Source organism: Lactuca sativa, chromosome 9 (genome assembly GCF_002870075.4).
Source record: "Lactuca sativa cultivar Salinas chromosome 9, Lsat_Salinas_v11, whole genome shotgun sequence".
NCBI classification, from domain to species: Eukaryota; Viridiplantae; Streptophyta; class Magnoliopsida; order Asterales; family Asteraceae; genus Lactuca; species Lactuca sativa.
The window spans coordinates 220,720,890-220,742,058 of NC_056631.2; the positions used below are offsets into that span (position 1 = coordinate 220,720,890).

The 21,169-nt window shown below is 37.8% G+C and overlaps 1 protein-coding gene across 1 annotated transcript; it reads left to right on the forward strand.

Annotated features, from left to right (window-relative positions):
• Positions 1 to 12,658: 12,658 nt before the first annotated feature.
• LOC111883957 (uncharacterized) lies at positions 12,659 to 21,042 on the forward strand. The gene is made up of 4 exons (XM_023880283.3): positions 12,659 to 14,163; positions 15,328 to 16,413; positions 17,312 to 20,501; positions 20,665 to 21,042. Exons 1-3 carry the CDS (start codon positions 13,002 to 13,004, stop codon positions 20,479 to 20,481), a joined length of 5,418 nt encoding a protein of 1,805 aa, XP_023736051.1. The 5' UTR covers positions 12,659 to 13,001; the 3' UTR covers positions 20,482 to 20,501; positions 20,665 to 21,042.
• Positions 21,043 to 21,169: the final 127 nt, after the last annotated feature.

Consider the following 21,169-nt stretch of genomic DNA (forward strand, 5'->3'; position numbering starts at 1 on the left):
TAGTTCATCCATTCCACCATCTCAAATAAACAACAATATATAAACATATAGCACGTATTTCATAGCAAATACTTCATACTTATGTATTAGAAGAAAGTAAGTATACACTCACTTGATCAGAAGATGATCGGACAACACTACGGCGTGCAATGGTAGTATTCTACGATGAAACCAGGATATCTTCACACACCGAACTTCTCGCGGGCAGAGCTTCGACTCGGAAACTCTTTTCTTCTCCGGATCTTCGGGCTTCGGGACTTGCTAAGGGTCTCGGGGTTGATACTGGGGCTTCAGGAGGTTAAAATAGGGCTTAGGGCATCTCCAACCCACCCCCATACTCCATTTCTTCCCCTATTCTTCTCCAACCCTACCCCATTTTCACCTCCATTTTTGGAGATATGAATAGTATTCCCCCATATATGGGGGAATACTATTCATATCTCCAAAAATGGAGGTGAAGTTTGGTTGCCAATTTTAGTCCCTCTCATTTTTATTTTATACATTTTTAGTTTATTTTATCTACTAATTATAATTTAAATGCAATATTTAATATTTATAATATCATGTTATATACTAATTTATATTAATTAATAATAAATATAGAATTTAATTAGTAGAGGGGTGTATTTGACAATATATATAAGTTATAAAAATAAAATATTATAAGAATATACTTTTTGGGGTAAAAATGGGGTAGAAAATAGAGTAAGGTTGGAGATGAATCACTATTTCCTCCATTTTCTACCCCATTTATGGGGGAAAAAATAAAGATGGGTTGGAGATGGTCTTAGTGAGTATATTGGGAGTGGGATAGAAGAGATGGAGCAACCATAATCGGCTGGCCCTTGATTTCTATTTATAGGGCAAATTTCTCATTTTCCATGTCGTGAACAGTACTTTCACGTCGTGGGCTTGATCGTCATTGCATGCGTCATCGCAAGTTGGGTCTGGCAGACTCTAGGAGGCGTCAGAAGTAGGGGTGGAATTGGTACGGTACCAATTCATTTTTCTGTAAACCGTGTACCGTACCAACTATAATTGGTATAAAAAAAATTGTTACCGGTACCGTACCAAGTATACTTGGTACCAATTTATTTGGCTACCAACAAGTTTGGTTGGTACAAATTGGTAATGATATATACCAACTTCTTTTAATTTTCTATTATAATATTTAAAAATAAGCAAAGACATCGGGATTTTGATGTGTAATATATAAATTAGTTACATAGTTCTTTTAGTTTACAAAAGAATTCTACTGAAGTAACGCTAAAGTAACGTTTTAATATTGCGCTTTAACGTGGTAATAACTATTGACCAACACGGCCAAATGACTAATATAATGTTATTAAAACAGTAAACACTAAATACAAATAACAGTTGAAATATATATATATATATATATATATATATATATATATATATATATATATATATATATATATATATATATATATATATATATCAAATGAATTGGTTGGTACGGTATTACCATGGTATTCCAATTTTTGTACCATTACCGTACCAACATTGATCAGTTGGTATGGTACTACCAACCAAACATGTTGGCTACCAAATATCTTGGCTACCAAGTTTCTTGGTTCGGTTGGTAACATGTTGGTTGGTTTTCCATGGTACAATTTTTCCACCCTAGTCAGAAGACATGCCACGTCGTGACCACTAATTTCACATCGTGGTCTCTGACAGTCTTGCGGTTTCGCGTCCTGAACTTCAAAAATTCATAACTTTCGCATACGAACTCCGTTTTCGACGTTCTTTATATCGGCGCGTAGGTGAGATTATGCTCTACAACTCTCATTTAGACTTCGTCGGCTAATTTTGACTCTATTTTTAATATATTGTTAATATATCATTTTTAGTAGGTCGGGACAGGAAAACTCCGTTCGAAATTCATAACTCCTTCATTTGAACTCCGTTTTCGTTTGTCTTTTTACCGTTGCACTACTATTAACGAGATCTTCGACTCTCGTTTAGATTGTTTCGTCTAGAAATCACTCGATCTCAAATTGAGTATTCGGGCTGCATACCGCTAAGCTGAAACTTCGGAAAATCATAACTTCTTCATGCGAAGTCAGATTTGAGCGTTCTTTTTATGCACGCTCTCGGTTTAATGAACACTACGAATTTAGTTTAGATCACTAAGGCTAAAAATCACTCCAACGTAAATTCACTTTTTATGTCATTCAGTGTCATGCCGGTTCTTTCGCGAAACTTCGACAGGTCATAACTTCTTCGTTATAACTCGGATTTCGGCGTTCTTTATATGTACGGAATCCTTGTAACATATACTACAACTTAGTTAAAATTATTCATCCTAAATAATCTTTTATCAAAAAGTTATTTTTGACATTTATCGTCTCTAAATTGACTAGCCCTGATCTACGGGCGTTACACTCGACAACTTGCGATGGACGAGAGGTATTTTAAAATTGGATTTTACCCGTTCATTTTATTTGATACTCCTCATGTTCTTCATGTTGTGTTTTTTCCCATCATTTTACCTTAATTTTGAGCAATTTATTTTCAAGATAATGAAATGGTTATGTAACGACCCAAAAATCGAGGGTAAAAATTTCATTTTTAATATAGCTAAAAGATTGATACAATTTATTTCAAACATTTCAAATCATCATTAAGTAAAACATTTATCAGAGTTCATCACAAAATCATTCATTATGGAAATCATAGGTGTGTGCATTGCGATCAATCTAAGCCCTTCTTTTCCAAACTGTTGATACCTGAAACCAAAACTGTAAACTGTAAGCACAAAGCTTAGTGAGTCCCCCAGAGCATACCCCACACACAATCCACGTAACACATATCATATTAGCTATAAAAGCTACGTATATCACACAAGCCATGCATACATAAAACCTGTAAGGATGCCATGGGCTACCCCATATGGTCTTACATCCAATGCCATGGGCTACCCCACATGGTCTTTACCTAGGAATGCCATGGGCTACCCCACATGGTCTTACATCCAATGTCATGGGCCACCCCACATGGTCTTTACGTAGGAATGCCATGGGCTACCCCACATGGTTTTACATCCAATAACACACAATCATATAACATATCAATCACAGAATGACTAACACATATACCACAATCACATAATGGGATGGCCTTGGTGCCTTAGACCCATGGGTATGATGAGAATACTCACCTCGAAAGCAGAAGCTTCCCGAATGTCATCCTTATCTGCTGCCCTGCCGACTTCCCGAGCTATCAATACCAACAAATATACCCAATTAGCAACTAGGTCCCGCACCATAATCCTTAATCCATGCATGGGGTAAAATAACCATTCTACCCCTGGGCCAGTATGATCCAAAACTAAGGCCCAATCCCAAAACAAAAGTCCGACACTATAATGTCCATAAGTCCTTTAATGGCCCAATTTCCAAATTGGGCCCAAACCCAATAGTCTACAAGGCCCATTTATCAAAAATTCCCTAAGACCCAATCCGTGGCCCAATTTTCCAATTTGGGCTCAAAACCATAATGGGCCTCCACAAATAAATATCAACTCCAAAACCTGATGGCCCAAAAGGACCCAAAACACACAGTCTAAAATCACAAGATCCATAAAGGCCCATGAATGGCCCAATTTTCCAAATTGGGCCACGCTCCTTATTGGGCCTTAACCTAAGATTCAATCCTTCATTCAGTCAAGAACACAAACACTCTGATGGTCCATTAGGGCCCAAGAATCTAGGACCCAAACATATGGCCCAAACCTGAAGCCTAAAGTCCGAAACCTAACCTGGCTGAGTACGCAGGGCGTACTCAGCAGTACGCTGCACGTACTCGCTTAATGGATTGTACGCTGTGCGTACTGCCCTCTAGTCTCACTTTTGCCCTTAAGCACTTAATTCTTTAAGTCATAAGTCCAAACCACAGATCTGAGTCCCACATAATGCCCAAACCCATAAAGTCACTGACTTGGTGACTTTGCATGCCCCCAATAAGACCAAATAGCATTCTTCTTTCATGGAAATGGCTCAAACTCCAACATAGATGGTCTTAAACTCTAAAGGTGCCAACTTTATGGACCTTGAACCTTAGAAACACTAAGAGGGGCAACTCAAAGCTCCTGGAATGAAATCAAGACCACTAGAGCTCATACTTGGGACCAAAATGAACCAAAAACTCACAAATGGTAGATCTAAGAGATGAATGATCAAGTTAAAAGCTTTATACCTTTATCAAGTTGAGAATGAGTCCCAAAAGCCAGATCCATAAGCTCATCCTTGATTCCTATCTTTGCAACAAGCTCAACCTTCTTGAAAATGGGCCAAACATCCCCAAAATGGACTCCAGAAGCTCAAAATGTCACCATAAATGATATATGACAATTTCTAGGGTTTTAGAGGGTGGAGGCTGAAGATATTAGGGTTAGGTTATGAGATAAGGAGCTTAAATAGGGTCCAAGACCCTAAAATAGGGTTCTGATCTGACTGGAGTACGCCCATCGTAATTCTAGTACGCTCAGCGTACTCCAAAGAACATTCGCGACCATCCTGGTTAGTACGCCCAGCGTACTCCAAGGTACGCCCCGCATACTAACTTTTTCACTACTACGCCCCGTGTACTCGGCTAAGCCTGAAAACCACTAAACTTCCGAAGACCATAACTTCTTCGTTCTAAGCCCAATTCCGAAGATCCTTATATCCACGGAAAGGTAACGAGAAGCCCTAAACTTCTATTAACTCATACCTTTCTTAAAACCTTCCGAACAAAAAATTCATTTTCCGCAAAAGCCCGAACTGCCACTTTACCGAAATACCCTAGGCTCCAAAACACGAACCGAACGCACAGATCACTTCTAATACATCACCCACACCAAATGGGCCTAGATCCCACCTTCTCAAATGTCGTAATCCTTATAATGACCGACCTTCGAGCTACAGCCTCAGGTTAACTAATTTTAATAAACAGTTTTTGACTAATTTTGATCAATTTCTTTTGAAGATAATGGTATCCAATAAGCGCTACCTGATTAAGCCTCTTCTTAAGGAATTAAAGATAACGCATTTTCCCAGGGCCAATTTTTTTGAGGTACTATTGCCTTTAACAAAAACATGTCATTCTTGCATTCTCTATTAATGTCCAAAAAATGCCAGTTTTTGCTCCTAAAAGCCCTTTGCAATCATATTGATTAATAAACGCTTCTGGTCTTATTATTCACTTTAATATCTGTTTCACACAGATGATGTAAGACATAAATTTCCAAACAAAATTTTCATTTTCAAAACACAATAAAACCCATTTTATAATTCTCAAATCACATATGTCTCAATTGTTCACAATGTAAATCACAATCCCAGAATCATAAAAACAATCTCTCACCGGTGTGTACAATCATGCCGGTGCCTTCCCGCGATCCTCGGAACTACCTGAAACACAAAACACGATAAGCATAAAGCTTAGTGAGTTCCCCAAAATACTACACACTGCTCGTCAGCCACTCGAGGCTATAACTCAATAAGACCCCCCCCCCCCCCCCCCCCGGTCAATGTGTCTCAGTGGGACCCTCCGGTCCCACAACTCAGCAACTCAATCTAATACACAATATGCATAAAACAAATAGCAGGATAACTCAATACATAGCACAAACACATAAGACCCACTGGTCATACATAAGATACCACTCAAGGTAAGTATAGTGAGAAGACCCACCTCGTAACTAGCAAGTGAAAATCTTGTGCTCGGGAATCTCGAACTCTAACCACCGGTCTAGCCTCCGCCTAACACATATAATAATCATCCCTAATTAATAATGGTCCTCAAGAAGCTAGACTAACCCTTCTACAAACTCATTGAAGGGTAAAAGACTATTTTACCCCTCCATAGGCTTAATAGTCCACAATTTAACCAAACCCTAAAATTCAACAAAAGTCAATAGCAGGGAGTACGCTGCGCGTACTCGACTGTCATGCAGGCATCGGGGATGCACGACCCTTACGTCGCGCGTACTGGATTTACGCCCAGCATACCATCCAGTTTCCTCTTTCTTACTCATTTGGCCTTAAACAGTTATGACCTTGGTTCATCCCATAGATCCAGACTCTCTAATAGTTCCTAACCCATAAAGTCAGTGACTTTAAGCCCTTGAATGGCTGAAATGGTCACCAACACTCAAAATATACACTCTTTTGTCTCAAGGAGCTCACAACTCATGCATGGAGTGATTCCAACAACCAATAATAGATTTTTATGACATTACACCACTCAAATGCCCAAAAGGGGTTGGTCCTAGTCTCTGGAGTTCAAGATCTCATCAAGTCTCCACCTTTTTGGGACAAAACCCTAAAATACTCCATTAAGATGCTCATAACAAAAGAGAGGTAAAGTTTGAAGCTTTATACCCCAATAAGGGGCTCCCAACTCAGATATGCTCGGATCTAGAAGCTTGGACTCCAACTCCTTCTTCTTATTCAAGGCTTCCTCTTCTTTTCAAGAACACACAAGAACTCTCAAAGGCTCATAAACACACATACAAGCTCTAAACGAGGCTTAGGGCACACTTAGGGTTTGTTGACTGAGAATGGTGGCCAGAAATGAGGCCATCATATCCTTTATATAGGGGACTCACCCTAAATTAGGGTTTTCACTATGGGCCCAGTACACCCAGCGTACTAGGTGGTCTTCGCGTCACTTACACGCCGACGAGTACGCTGAGCGTACACCTCAGGTACGCCCCACATACTCGTTTTTCACCCTTTTTATAATAAGGGCCAAAATAGACGATAACTTTAAAGATCAAGTTTCACAAATAAGATTGGAATGATATATTTTCCCTAAGGGTTAGTGACTCATATAATCTCTCAATTATTTACTCTTTTTGGAATTTGATGTTTTGGTTATTATGATGATCATACTAAGAGCCCCATTTCCTTTTTCTTCCATTGTACTTCCCAGGATGATAATACTTACACGATGCATCAGCAGCAGCAAGTCCGCACAAGGAGACCAACAAGAGCTATATCCATCGATTTCATCCCAAGTTCTACCCAAAGCCATCAAATAGTTGTTATTTCTTACTGATTAAGGTATGCATGCATTTTGACATCGTAAACATAATGCATCAATTTGGTTGATTCATGCAACACACCTTCAAGACTTATAGTTATACTATCGATATGATTTTGATGCACATATTATTTTTATCTTATCACATTAGTGATTCAAGATCATTTCATTGCTAGAGATTTAGAATACCTTTTCAATTTCAACTAAAGTTGATTAATTGATATATAAATTCATAACTTCGCTTAATCTTCCGTAATGTGGAGTTCATTATTTTTTTAACTCGTAATTTTTCAAATTTACTTTTAGTTTTATGTCTTGATTATCTGAGTTTGTTGTTTGTATATGTGGAGGTAAATTATATGGAGTAGTTGAAGATCTTGTATTTGATTATTATTTATTACTTGGAAATTAAACTCTGCTCATGTTTGACTTACCTAATATGGGTTGTATGTTACTTGCTTATTTTTAAAATTTTCATTTACAAAAGCTGTCACCTATGGACATAACTAAAAAGTCAAAACAAGGGAAAATGAGAAATTACAAATAAGGTCTTTTCTTACCAACGTCATTTTCCAAATTTGCCCTCACATGTTTTATTTTTTATTTTTTTATTTTTTTTCATTTTATCAAATATTCCAGTCAATTTCTCATATATAAAATGACTAGTGATTGAATTTAATCTACTCAGATACGTATCTTTACATATATTGTAAGTTGTAACTAAATTACAGTAATCCAAAACAACATTTATATGAAAGGTTGGATGATTAGATTACATTTGAATTTAACGAGACATGTGTCGTGCCATGGTTAATTAATTACATATAGTGCCTTGGAATGGTTGGAAGTGATGCACGCATGTGTTAAGTCCTTGTGATTATATCATGTATAACTAATTATGCCTAATCAAATCTTCCCTTAAGTTTACATTATTTAAAGGTATTTTTTGTCAACAAAAAAATCTTATAAGTCGCTACAATAGGAGTAATGGTTTTATAAGTAAAAAAGATCACCAATCCAAAAAAAATCGAGGTTTGGTCTAAACCTCAGAAAAAATGCATACCACAGGGACTATTTTTGCAATTTTGTCTAATAATAATAATAATAATAATAATAAGACAAAACTGCAAAAATAGTATCTGTAATACGCATTTTTTCCGAGGTTTAGTCAAAACCTCGTTTCTTTTGGTTTCATGGTCTTTTTGAGGTAGTTTGTTTGTGGTTTTGGTCCCCCGGTAAACTGAAATAACTTTAATGCCTTTCTGATATATTTTTTTAATGTTTTTTTTCTATTTAATTTAAATAAAAAAAGGAAATAATAATAAAGTTGGACCTCTCTCTCCTGTGCATACCCACTTGCGATCCAACCCTTCTTCATAATTGATTCCAGCATTAGAGATGCAATTTCTTTCTTGAAAACATTGATTTCACCATCAAAGATCCGATTTACACTTCTTAAATAATTGATTCTTGCATTTGGATTGTATACCCTTCACCCTATTTTCTTTATTTCCTTTACCGATGGTGTGAGACACACACTAAAGAAGATGAACACGAAATGATACGAAAATGACCCAAAATTGAAACTCAAGCGATCCAGGTTAGCCATAGTAGACCTTCGAACCTACCATCTCACTTCCCTGATTGGCATCCCACTCAGAATTCAAAATCAAAAAATCAAAACCAATAGCAATCTAGATCAAGTACACAAATTAGACACAAAAATCCAACACTAACCTTGATGTCGATGGGATGGAGATGAATCGGTGATGGTTGAATTAAAACGGTGACGAAACAAGTTAACTTCCTCGACATGAAACCCTTACACACGTGAGTGCTCTTGCTCTAGGATCCATGACGAAGAAGGTGATGTAAGAGATTGAAGGATTGTACTCGCAGAGGTTTTGCGGTGTTTATGATGAGAAACGGCGGCGCGTGGCTGAGAGTATGCCGAAGGAAGCCGTGTGAGGAGTCGTTTTTGGTGGAGATGTATTCCGTTTGTTTGTACTGCAACCTGAGATCAATTCAACTATTGCCATGGCACTTGTTGTCGTCCTGGATCAGATGTTCATGTAGAAAGAGGATATGATTAACACGTAAGTTTGAACTTTGAACTCATCCAACAAGATGGATCCGATTCCCCTAATTGGTAGGAATTAAAGTCATTTTTTTTAAATTAGGCTCGATCGAGGGCTTAATTTTTTTGTTTTATATAAAAGATCAAGCTTTGATAATGATGTGCATCCTTGTATCATCCATTGTAATGCTGTAGAGTTACAGGTTTTAGAACAGATGAAGGAGTTGCAAGTTTTAGAACAAATGAAGGAGCGGTGAAGTTGAAGAAATCAATCTGGGTTTTCTCTTCAAATCCGAGAGAGAGAGAGAGAGAGAGAGAGAGGCCCAACTTATTTATTTATTTATTTGTTTTCATTTAAATTAAATAGAAAAAACATAAAAACTATATCAAAAGGGCATTAAAGTCATTTCAGTTTACCGAGGAACCAAAACCACAAACAAACTACCTCAAAAGGACCATAAAACCAAAAGAAACGAGGTTTTCACTAAGGGAGGTGATATTGCCACGACCCTTTTTTATTCATCCACGGATTTTAAACCATATTGACTATTTTGCCCCTCATTTATATGGCCTTTCCCTTCTCTCAATGTTCCACCTAAATTAAAAATCACTAGAGTATAGGATCTTCAAATCGCTTCATAAGGCTGCAACAATCACCGCTTACGACCCTCTGTTTGTGTTTGTAGATGCCGTCGTCGGCTGTTCTAGGGCTACATGTTAAAGATTGGAATATGTAAACACGATTGTTTTAATCAAAATAACTCTTTGATTATATGAGAAACTCTCTCAAAACTCACGGTATTACAATGTTTTCCAATGATCATAACTCGACCTAAAACCACGTGTATATATACTCCTAACTACCGACTTGTAATTAGATTACAATTAGGAAACTAGAAACCTACTTGTTTATGATTTCCTAAAAACTAGGTTGCTATTACTTGGTCTCCAAGTCCTACTCGACTTAGGATTCCAACAATCACCCCCGAATCTCTAAGTCCTTCTAGAGAATTCTTCAACCCGATCCGTATTTAAAAAACGGATTCATCACTGTCGTCATGTTCCGAAAAATCACCTTCTTGTAATTTTTGGAGTCGTTCCGGACATTCAGAAGCAAAATGACCCGGTTTGTCACACCGAAAACAAATTACCTTAGATCGGTCTTTTTCCCTATTTTTCCGATTTTTGTCGCAACAACAATTACAATTTTTTGCAATTGGGTTGAGATAAATTAGGATTGGACAGTTTATTGGGCAGATTGCTTTGAGAAACCCTATTATTCCCTTTGGGCCCGCCTGATCCGCCCGACCTAGATAACCCACTAGATCCGGATCCACTTGACCCGCCAGTCCCATTAGACCTATTCACTTCACTCGTTCCTTTCCACTTTCCATTTTCCTTCGTTCTCGACGAGATACCTCCACCATCGACGAACAGGACTTTCGATTCTTCTCCACCGTCATCCGCTTCCTTCACCCTCTCCTCATAAGCTTTCAGGCGACCAACAATATCCTCGTATCCGACGGTCTTTAAATCAAGAACTTGCTCAAGTGACGCCACGATATGAAGGAACTTTCTGGGTACGGATTTCAACAATTTCTTCACCATCTTTGATTCTACGATGGTTTCTCCCAGTGACGCCGATTGGGAGGCGATTCCTGACAATTTCCCGGCGAAGGAATCGATTGATTCTTTCTCTGACATCATCAATCTGTCGAACTCAGAATTTAGGGTTTGAAGTCGGGCTTCTTTCACCCGATCGGCGCCAACGTGCCTCGCTTTGATCGAGTTCCAAAGGTCTTTTGCTGATTCGACATCTCCCAACTGCATAATCAAGGATTCTGGTATTGCTTGGTACAATAATCTGATTGCCAGGTAATTTTTTTCATCATTATCGTCTGTTCCTGGATCAATCGATGTCCAAACTTTGTGAATTCTGAGCACTACTTTCATCCTCAGTGCCCAGACGGTGTAATTGTTAGAAGTAAGCATTGGACATACAACTGTGGTTGTCCCAACCTCCTTCACTCTTACCGGAGGAGGCCCTGCACCATCTTCTCCATCCGACATGTTGACCCGGTAACAAACTTGTTTTCACAGCCTTCGGTTCCTTGGCTCTGATACCAATTAAAGATTGGAATATGTAAACATGATTGTTTTAATCAAAACAACTCTTTGATTATATGAGAAACTCTCTCAAAACTCACGGTATTACAACGTTTACCAATGATCATAACTCGACCTAAAACCACGTGTATATATACTCCTAACTACCGACTTGTAATTAGATCACAATTAGGAAACTAGAAACCTACTTGTTTATGATTTCCTAAAAACTAGGTTGCTATTACTTGGTCTCCAAGTCCTACTCGACTTAGGATTCCAACACATGTTACACCTCCTTGGGTTTATCCGTCAACTCATCTTAGGCTATTGTATATCTATCTACAATTAAACTAAGTTTTATGTGGAATTGTATGTAAATTTCATAATTTTTATGTAATAGTGAATGTAGAGCAGTAGAAATCGAGTTTTAAATGGCGAATTTTGTGGATATTTGAAGTTTACTATTTAGAAATCAGTCCCCCTTCGTAATTTACTAGAATGAGGTACGGACTTCTGGTGCTTTGATTGTTTATATTTATGAACATTAAGTTTGATTTTGGTTTTATATTTTTTGTGGATTTTGAGATTGAAACTGAAGTTAGAAGTGAGACCTAAGTGAGTGAGGAATATGGGCTAAGGACAGTGGTTTCAGCTGAGAACGAACGTTACGTTTATCTGCCATACATTGGGACATGATACTTCAATGACTCTTTATTGTATTTTTGATTTGATGCAATTTGCAACAGGTTCGAAGGCACGATGGTTCCAAGAAGAGAGAAAGCGGCGTTGTTCACATTTTGCACCTGTATTAACCTCGCAGGTATGGCTCTGTGCTTGCTTATGATCACAATTCCAGATGTTGACAACAATCAGTTTGTCCTTATCGACTCCAGTCCGTTGGTGCAAGTCTCTCTTCCCCTCTTAATAACTATCTTCCTTTTTTGTACAAACGATCTAAATGGGGAATTGGAACGATATAGCTTATTACTAGAAATGCATTAATTTAGGTGAAAATGATGGTCGCAGGTGATAGGATTCTATTAGAGACTGTGGTTCAAGGGGATCTCCAGCACAGTGAGATGAGGAATGAGTTCATTTGGTGTGATGGTTTATCAAAAATGAGCGTATGCCTTTGAATAAATTAATTGTTTTCTAAAGATAGATGACGAATGACACAACTGTCAATTTACTTTAAAAATCCGAGGATATATAAAAAGATGTTATGGAATTATCAGCTCCCTTTCACTAAACCTCGAAAAAAATCATAACATATAGACCATTTTTGCAATTTTGTATAATAATAATAATAATAATAATAATAATAATAATAATAATAATAATAATAATCCACCAAATATGGGTATAAAAAAGTATAAAATAGCACGGTTAGAAAACTTATTCCATTCGTGGACTGTACAAGAAGGTGGAATATATGTGCGCCGTTGGTCAACGCCTCTCTCGCACTGAAGATAAAGTTGTTATCCTCAAAGAAACACAGAGTAACTGAAGGAGGAAAATTTTTGCTAAAAGGTGATGGTAGGGACAGAAGTATAATCAAGTATCGACAACCGAAGAATTTTCTGAAACCTAACCGCACCAACTCCGTTGGCCGAGGGAATTCCGGCGACAGTTAAGCAGTCCTTGCTATTGAAACTCCAACAAGATTTGATACAACGAGTTCTTCTTGAGCAGGTGGTTCTTTTCTACTATATTAAGGTTTGAAGTCATTTGGGTTCGCGTTAATTGCTAAGAGAGAACGCAAATGTCGTCACAGCTACACGTTGAGGATGGTTCCCTTTACGGTTCCGACTCGTCATCCAGACCGTCCAGTTTACCACCTGTATCTACATCTAGTATCGACTGGTCATCCAGAGCGTCCAATTTGCCACCTCTACCTACATCTAGTAAGGAGACCAGATCCGCGTCCCCAAAGGGAAAACTAGTTTGCCATCAATTTACAATTGCTCAGATTCGATCTGCCACCCAAGACTTCAACGAAAGCTTGCTATTAGGGAAAGGTGGATTCGGGAACGTGTACAAAGGCATAATCGATAATGGAACAAGAATCATTGTGGCTATTAAACGGTGGAGCTTCAATTCTTCTCAAGGTGTCCGAGAATTTGGGGCTGAAGTTGATTTACTTCCTATGGTGCAACACCCTAACATAGTGTGTTTGCTTGGATATTGTACTGATGACAAAGAGATGATCCTTGCTTATGAGTATATGTCCAAAGGAAGCCTTGGAGATCACCTACACAATCATCATACTCCATTATCTTGGTCACAAAGGCTCAAGATATGTATTGATGCTGCATGTGCGTTAGAATACCTCCACAATGGGAGTAGTGGGCAAGAGGTCATATACAACAATGTGAAGAGCGCTGATATATTGTTAGATAACCAGTGGAGAGCCAAAATTGCAGACTTTGGATTGTCTAAAATAATCCCTATTGATAACTACTCTACCCATGTTAGTACTGAAGTTGTAGGCACCTTTGGGTATGTAGATCCAGAATATATGGCAACTGGCAGACTTAGTAAGAAGTCTGATGTGTATTCATTTGGAGTGGTTTTATTGGAAGTGGTATGTCGGAGGCGTGCAATCGATAGAAATCTGGATAAGAAACAGCAACTACTGGTGAGATGGGCTCAAGACTTTGTGAGAAGAGGGAAACTAAAGCAGATCATTGATCCAGAGTTGAAGGGGCAGATTTCAAGTACATGCTTGAATGATTATGTGAAAATAGTGGAAGGATGTTTACATGAAAGTCAAGAGCAACGTGTTACAATGGCTGAGATTGTTACTGGTCTTGAGTCTATATTGGCATCACATGAGAGAACAAATAGTTCTTTTCCCCAAATGGGTATAACTGCATCTGGTAGGAGGTTGCACAAGTATTTCTTTTCCTCCGGACAGAACTCTGGTAAAGCCAACCCTCAATTATATTTTCTGCTTCTGTACGTATAAATTTATAATCTAACATTACTGCACACGCCACACAAACACACACACACACACAAATGTTGGTTACATAATCATGTGTCCGTTACTACTTGTATGTGAGCGAATCAGCCATATCAAACCTTTATAAATACAGTATTAGTGTATTGACACAAGACTTGCAAAGTTGTCTTGACTGAGTGCAGATGTGTTACAAGCATTGGCATGTTGTACTTATATTTTTATCCCTTATGTTCTATTATGATATAGATTACACCTATAACTTCTTTTCTTACTTCACATGGTACTGGGGCCACACTGCTTAGCTCTTCGTATGCACTTTTTCTCCCAGCCTTAAACCACTATATGCTACTGCATCAAATCTGAGTGAACGTTGTAGTTGCTCTCATATCTTGGTTCTTTGACTGAAAGTCTGAAACACTGTGTTAGTTGATTGATGCATATATAGAGAGTTTGATTTAATCAGAAATGTATATGTTTAATGCTCATTGGAAATTTGTTTATTGAGCAGGGTTGTTTTGATTGAGACGAGGAGGTGTAGAGATTAAAAAACTGGTGCATTGTTCTATCAGGAATCAAAATACATAATTTGAAGTTGACATTATGAGATAAATGCATACAAGAGAGCTCGGCGATATGAGATATTTTATTACTTGTTTTAGAATGATTTCCCCTCTTATAAAGGAGAGAAAATGTAATTTATATAGGGTTGAATTTGGGTTTCCCAATACATATGAAGACTTGACATATATTTATACACCTAAAGTGATAACTATAATAGTATATAGAGATAGAGATAAACTAATGTAATCAATCCTATACAAGTATGAAGACTAAATATACATACAGGGGATGACTATTAAACTCTGTGTCGTTATTTTGATCATTTTATTATTAAAAAGAAGAAAAATAGAGAATCATATAGTAACATGGGAACTTTAGGGGATTGTTTAAGCAGTATATATCATCTGATTCAGCTCACTAACTAGTGCCTTTATATGTGTATATATAAACATATGTATGTATGTATGTATTTATCCTTGTATATTCCTCGGTCTTTCCTTGTTGATCTTTAATGAGTATATTTTTCTTTGCAAAAAGATGCTAATATTGCTTTTCATTTCAGGGGGAAGCTACTTTAGCAAGGTCACAAGGCTTTTGTCTGCCAAATCCCTCCAGCATAAGGGAGATGATGGTAACATATCCAAATTGCCACCTGTACCTACATCTAGTAAGGAGACCAGATCATCGTCCCCAAAGGGAGGACATTTCCGTCAATTTACAATTTCTGAAATTCTATCCGCCACTCAAGACTTCAACAAAAGCTTGGTGATAGGGAACGGTGGATTCGGGAACGTGTACAAAGGCACAATCAAGAGTGGAACAGGAATCATCGTGGCTCTTAAGCGGTGGAACCCTGTTTCTCATCAAGGTGCCACTAAGTTTCAGGCTGAAGTTGATTTGCTTCCTATGTTGCGACACCCTAACATCGTGTCTTTAATTGGATCTTGTACTGATCGTAAAGAGATGATTCTTGTTTACGAGTATATGTCCAATGGAAGCCTTGGAGAGCACCTACACAAGCATCGTACTCCGTTATCTTGGTCACAAAGGCTCAACATATGTATTGATGCTGCACGTGCATTACACTACCTCCACAATGGGAGTAGTGGGAAAGAGGTCATATACAACAATGTGAAGAGCGCTGACATATTGTTAGATAACCAATGGGCAGCCAAACTCACAGACTTTGGATTGTCTAAAATAATCCCCACTGATAACTGGTCTAACCATGTTAGTACACAAGTTGCAGGCACATTTGGGTATATCGATCCAGAATTTTATACAACAGGCAGACTAAGCAAGAAGTCTGATGTGTATTCCTTTGGAGTGGTTTTATTGGAAGTACTATGCAGGAGGCATGCAATCGATTGGAATCTTGATGAGGAACAACGGGGATTGGTGAGATGGGCTCAACACTGTATAAGAACAGGGAAAGTAGAGCAGATCATTGATCCAGATTTGAAGGGGCAGATTTCGCTTAAATGCTTAAATGATTATGCAAGAATAGTGAAATGCTGTTTGCGTGAACATCAAGAGCCACGTATTACAATGGCTGAGGTTCTCTTTGGTCTTGAGTCTATAATGGCAATACATGAGAGAACTGATTCGGGCTTCCAGAAGCATTTCTTTTCCTACAGAGAGAAATCTGGTAAGGCCATACTTTTTCTATATTGTCTCCTTGTATATGAATACATACTGCTACTGTACTGTCGCATCATATTTCTATACATACTTTCATGTATAAGTGTATAAATCTTGACCAAGTGTCTGCTCGGAGGATTTCTAGGAGACAGAGGATACAACATTAACACAAGTATTTTCATAAGATAATCACTAAATGGACTGAAATCCTTTTAGTCCTGTCCTCTCTTAATTAGCTCTTCATTCAGAGAGTACTCTTTAATCATCATTTGTCCTCTTCTTCATACATACTTGTATTCCTCATACATCATTCTTTGGCCCTTTTAATTCTCCAATTTCTTCTTCTCCACCTGTTCAGTCCCCTGTTGTTCTCCATTTGGAATAAAGTAATTCTTTATTACCACTTCTGTTATTGTCACCAGAATTCTTGTTATAAAAACTGCATAGAAATTGTATTCAACAGCGTCCTTCCTCTTAAGTTGGTGCATTGCTTTCTAAGGAATCAAATTAACTAATATGAAGGTGACTTTGTGAGATAAATACATACAAGAGAAGTTAGTGATACTTATTAAATTATTTCTTTCTATATTTGGCCAAAAAGAGACGTTTCTAATAAAAATTTGTGTCATATCTTGGTTTATTCAAGTAAAAAGAAGAAAAGTAAAAGAATGATGATAACATGTACATTCTATGGGCTTGCTTAAGCACTATGTATCATTTGACTTACCTCAAGTGCTTGTGTGTGTGTTTGTGTGTACATACATCTACATACATACACAAAAACATATATCACCCTATTCTTTTTTTTTTCTGGGTGATTCCATGTTGATGTTTAGTATGTTGGCCATGTAACTGTTCTTTAGTATAGTTCTTTTTGCAAAAAGATGATAATATTGCTTTTTCAGGGAGAAGCTACTTTAAAAAGGACATTGAGGTTTTGTCTCCCAAATCCAACCAGCATGAGAGTGATTATGGTGACATGCCAGAAAAGGATGTGGATTTTATATCTGAAAAATCATATGAGCGCCTTGAAATAAGTTCACAGCAAAGCATCAGGTACTCTAGTGACGAGTTTGATCCAACTAGTGAGCCAAACCATGAAGTCATTGATGAAGACCAAACAAAATCCTTGTATGAATTGATGCACTTGGAGTATATACAACGAGCTGATGCCTTGATGAAGATGAAGGACTTTTTACACCTCATCTGGTTTTACCATGTGAAAAAAGAAGCAGAGGTCGACTTTAGGTCTCTTTTAGACAAGTTTTCCTCATTAAATGAGTACATAAGAAAGTCACTGGACTCTCCCACGGATGGAAGCTACCTGATAGAGATTCAAACACTTCTTCAAGACATTGAAGAACATTTAGATGATGCTCATTTTGATATGGTGGCCTATTTACCAGAAGACAACAGTTTCGGGTCTGTAGGAATTGAAAATCTAGCAACAGGAGTCAACTCTGGGCAAGTTTCTATTGCAAGTTTTTGGTCAGGTATACCAGAAGTCCATGCTAGTGTAGTTGCTTCGGCTGCCCACAGAGCTGTAAGTTGTATCAAGGATTTGAAAGTCAAGAAGCTTGGTATTTCGGGAAGTGGTTCTCAGGAAGTAGCAGAAACATTGAAGGATATGCCAGAGTTAAGAAGCGCGTTTGATATGGTCTTGTGTGTACGTGTAAAACGTCATAACATCAAAGAGCTTGTGAACGATATAGAAGAAGAAATATATCTGTGGAGGAAAAGAAGCTCAGAAACTGACAATGAAACAATTGTTGTGGAAAAGTACCTGAACTGTTTGTTGTTCATAGATTGCAGTGACACTTATATCGATTTGCATGACCCTGAGTTCAATCTGTCCAAATGGTTTGAAACTGTGCAGATAGTGATGACAAGTGGATCAGAAAATGCTTATTGCCCGGTGGATATAGAGATCAGAGTTGAGGATCATCTTCTACCTTGGATATTATTCTCTGCAAATGTTGACCTAGAAACAGTGAGCAAGTACCCTAGGATTCAAGAAATGGCAACACGCTTAATCGAAAAGTGTCATGGCCATTTACTCTCCATCATTTTACTTGCAAGGGCTTTGAGAGGTGTGGTTCAAGTTGGTGTTTGGGAATTTGCATTACAGGAATTAGCCTCACAAAAAGAGCCTTCATCATCATCACAGTTGGGTATCACAAGTGATGTCATGGTGAGGGTGTTAAGATTCATTTGGTCTCGCATGGAAAGCTTGTCTCAAAGGTGCATTATACAATTTGCAACACGCTACATAGGAACAGAGTTTGATAAATTTTTATTGATAAGGAGTTGGATTAGAGATGGGTTGGTAAAAACTGAACAGGAAGGAGAAAATGTCTTTGAAGACCTCATACGTTCCTTCCTTGTAGAACAAGTCGGGAATAATTGTGTTAGAATGAGAGATGAGACTCGAGTTATTTTAGTTGCTGAATTTGTACCTCGTGCATATCGACTTTATCTTAAGCAAGATGGTTCAGAATCAATCAGAATGCCAAACGTTGAAGAGTGGGATGCAAGGGAAATCCACTTAAGTAATAACATAATATCCGAGCTTCCAGATAACCCCAACTGCCCAATTCTTGTAAATTTGTTTTTACACTTCAATCAAGATCTCATTGATATTCCCATTACATTCTTTGATAACATGCCTAGCATCCAAGTTCTAGATTTGTCAAGCACGAGCATAAAATGTTTGCCATCTTCCATTTCTAAGTTGACAGCTCTTGGGAAATTATTCATAAGAGACTGTGACCTTTTGATGGAACTACCACCTGAAATTGGAGCCCTTAAGAATCTCAAGGTCTTTGACTCAGAAGGAACACAACTTGTATGCTTACCAGAGCAATTTGGGTCGCTAACCAAGTTGGAATGCTTGAAGTTTTCTTTGTATAACTTTCCAGACAAGCCCAAAGCAAGCAACCAAAGTATGCATATAGTTCCTATAACAGTTTTTTCAAAACTCATACGGTTAAAGGAACTAAGCATTTGTATGGATCTGTATGGTGAATGGTGGGAAGATGAGGTCAAACTTATCATCAAAATTTTGCCTAAATTTTGGAACATGGAATCTTTGAGACTGTATTTCCCTACCATAGAATTGCTGGAGATGTTTATGGAGACACTGAACTGGCGAGGGGTCCCTCTTTACCAACATTTGTCAAATTTTGGTTTCGTTGTTGGTCACCTTCAACAACGTCTCATATCGCGTGTCCCACATGACCTTCATAAGACCTTTGCAAAACTGCCAAAGTGCCTGGCATATACAAATGGCGATGGGGACACAAAAGTGATTGCCAGGGTTCTAGAACATGCTAATTCTCTTTTCTTGGACCGCCACTGGACTCTCCAGTCCTTGTCTGCCTTAGGACTGGCGGAGATGGAGAAGCTGAAATTCTGCCTGTTGTCGGAATGCAATGAAATGCTGCAGATTGTCAATGGACGCCATTTAGAAGATTTTTTTGTAAGACCAGTTCTCGGATCATTACAACATCTCTCAATTTATTACATGAAGAGTCTCCTTTGCATCTGGAATGGTCCAATTCATAGTCGGTGTCTGTCCAATCTAAAAACCTTGGCGATGCATTCATGCCCTGAGCTGAGGACCATTTTTACGCAGGAGTTGCTTGAAAGTCTCACTTGCTTAGAGTGTCTTATCGTTGAAGACTGTACTATGATCAATAGCCTTGTTAGTTTGGGATCCTACAACTCTACATCAACTCGTTATCTTCCAAGCTTGAAAAAGATATCACTTATCCACCTCCCAGAATTGTTGAGCATCTCTCGTGGTATAAGTATTGCCCCACGGTTGGTAAGTCTTGTCGTTTATGATTGCCCAAACCTTGAGAAACTATCCTACATGAAAGCATTTGATAATAATATCAAGGAAATTAAAGGAGAGAATGAATGGTGGGATGCATTGAAATGGTGCCAACCGGAGTGGACCGGTGGTCGGCCTGATTATCTGGCTAGAGTTTTCATCCCGCTTGGAACAAATGGTGACATTATGGATGAACTAGCTGATGCTGTCAACATTCTCCCTCATTTAAGTGATCATTAGCGTTTTTCTTTTAAACACAGGTGAAGTTTCCTATCTTGATATCTTAAAATCAGTTGATCTCATAAACTTTATCATTCTTTATCATCTGAAACTTGAAAGCATATCAATTCACCACTACCGAACGGGGTATAAGGGATTCTAATATGTATTGAAATAATAGTATGATTTCTTTTAATGTGTTAGGTATTGGGGAGCTTACTAAGGAAGCAGAAACAGTGCAAGTGGACACACGCCCATGTGAATTTAAAAACAAAGTGTGTGTTAAAAGGTGTATGTTTGGGTGTGATTTACATATGCCGAAACTTTTTAGAATGAAAGTATTTTATTAATGTTGATCTAGTGATAAGGGAGAGGGCAAAGTTTAACTTCATAGTAGACACTTGGAAAGCGTTGAAGGCGAAGCAAATCGACACTTTTGTATATCTTTTTGTAGCAGTGAAACTATTTATATATGTTACACCCAATTGTTAGAAAATGTGATAGCTTTTTTATAAGTTGTACAGACTTTTGTTTCGTAGTATATGATGTATTTTTCAAGAAGAATTTGTGTATTGTTGGTTACTTGATTATAGTTTGTTTGTAGTCTCTGAAAGCATTATGTGATAGAGTGTGAATGCATCTTAGGTAAGTGAAACTATATATATATATATATATATATATATATATATATATATATATATATATATAT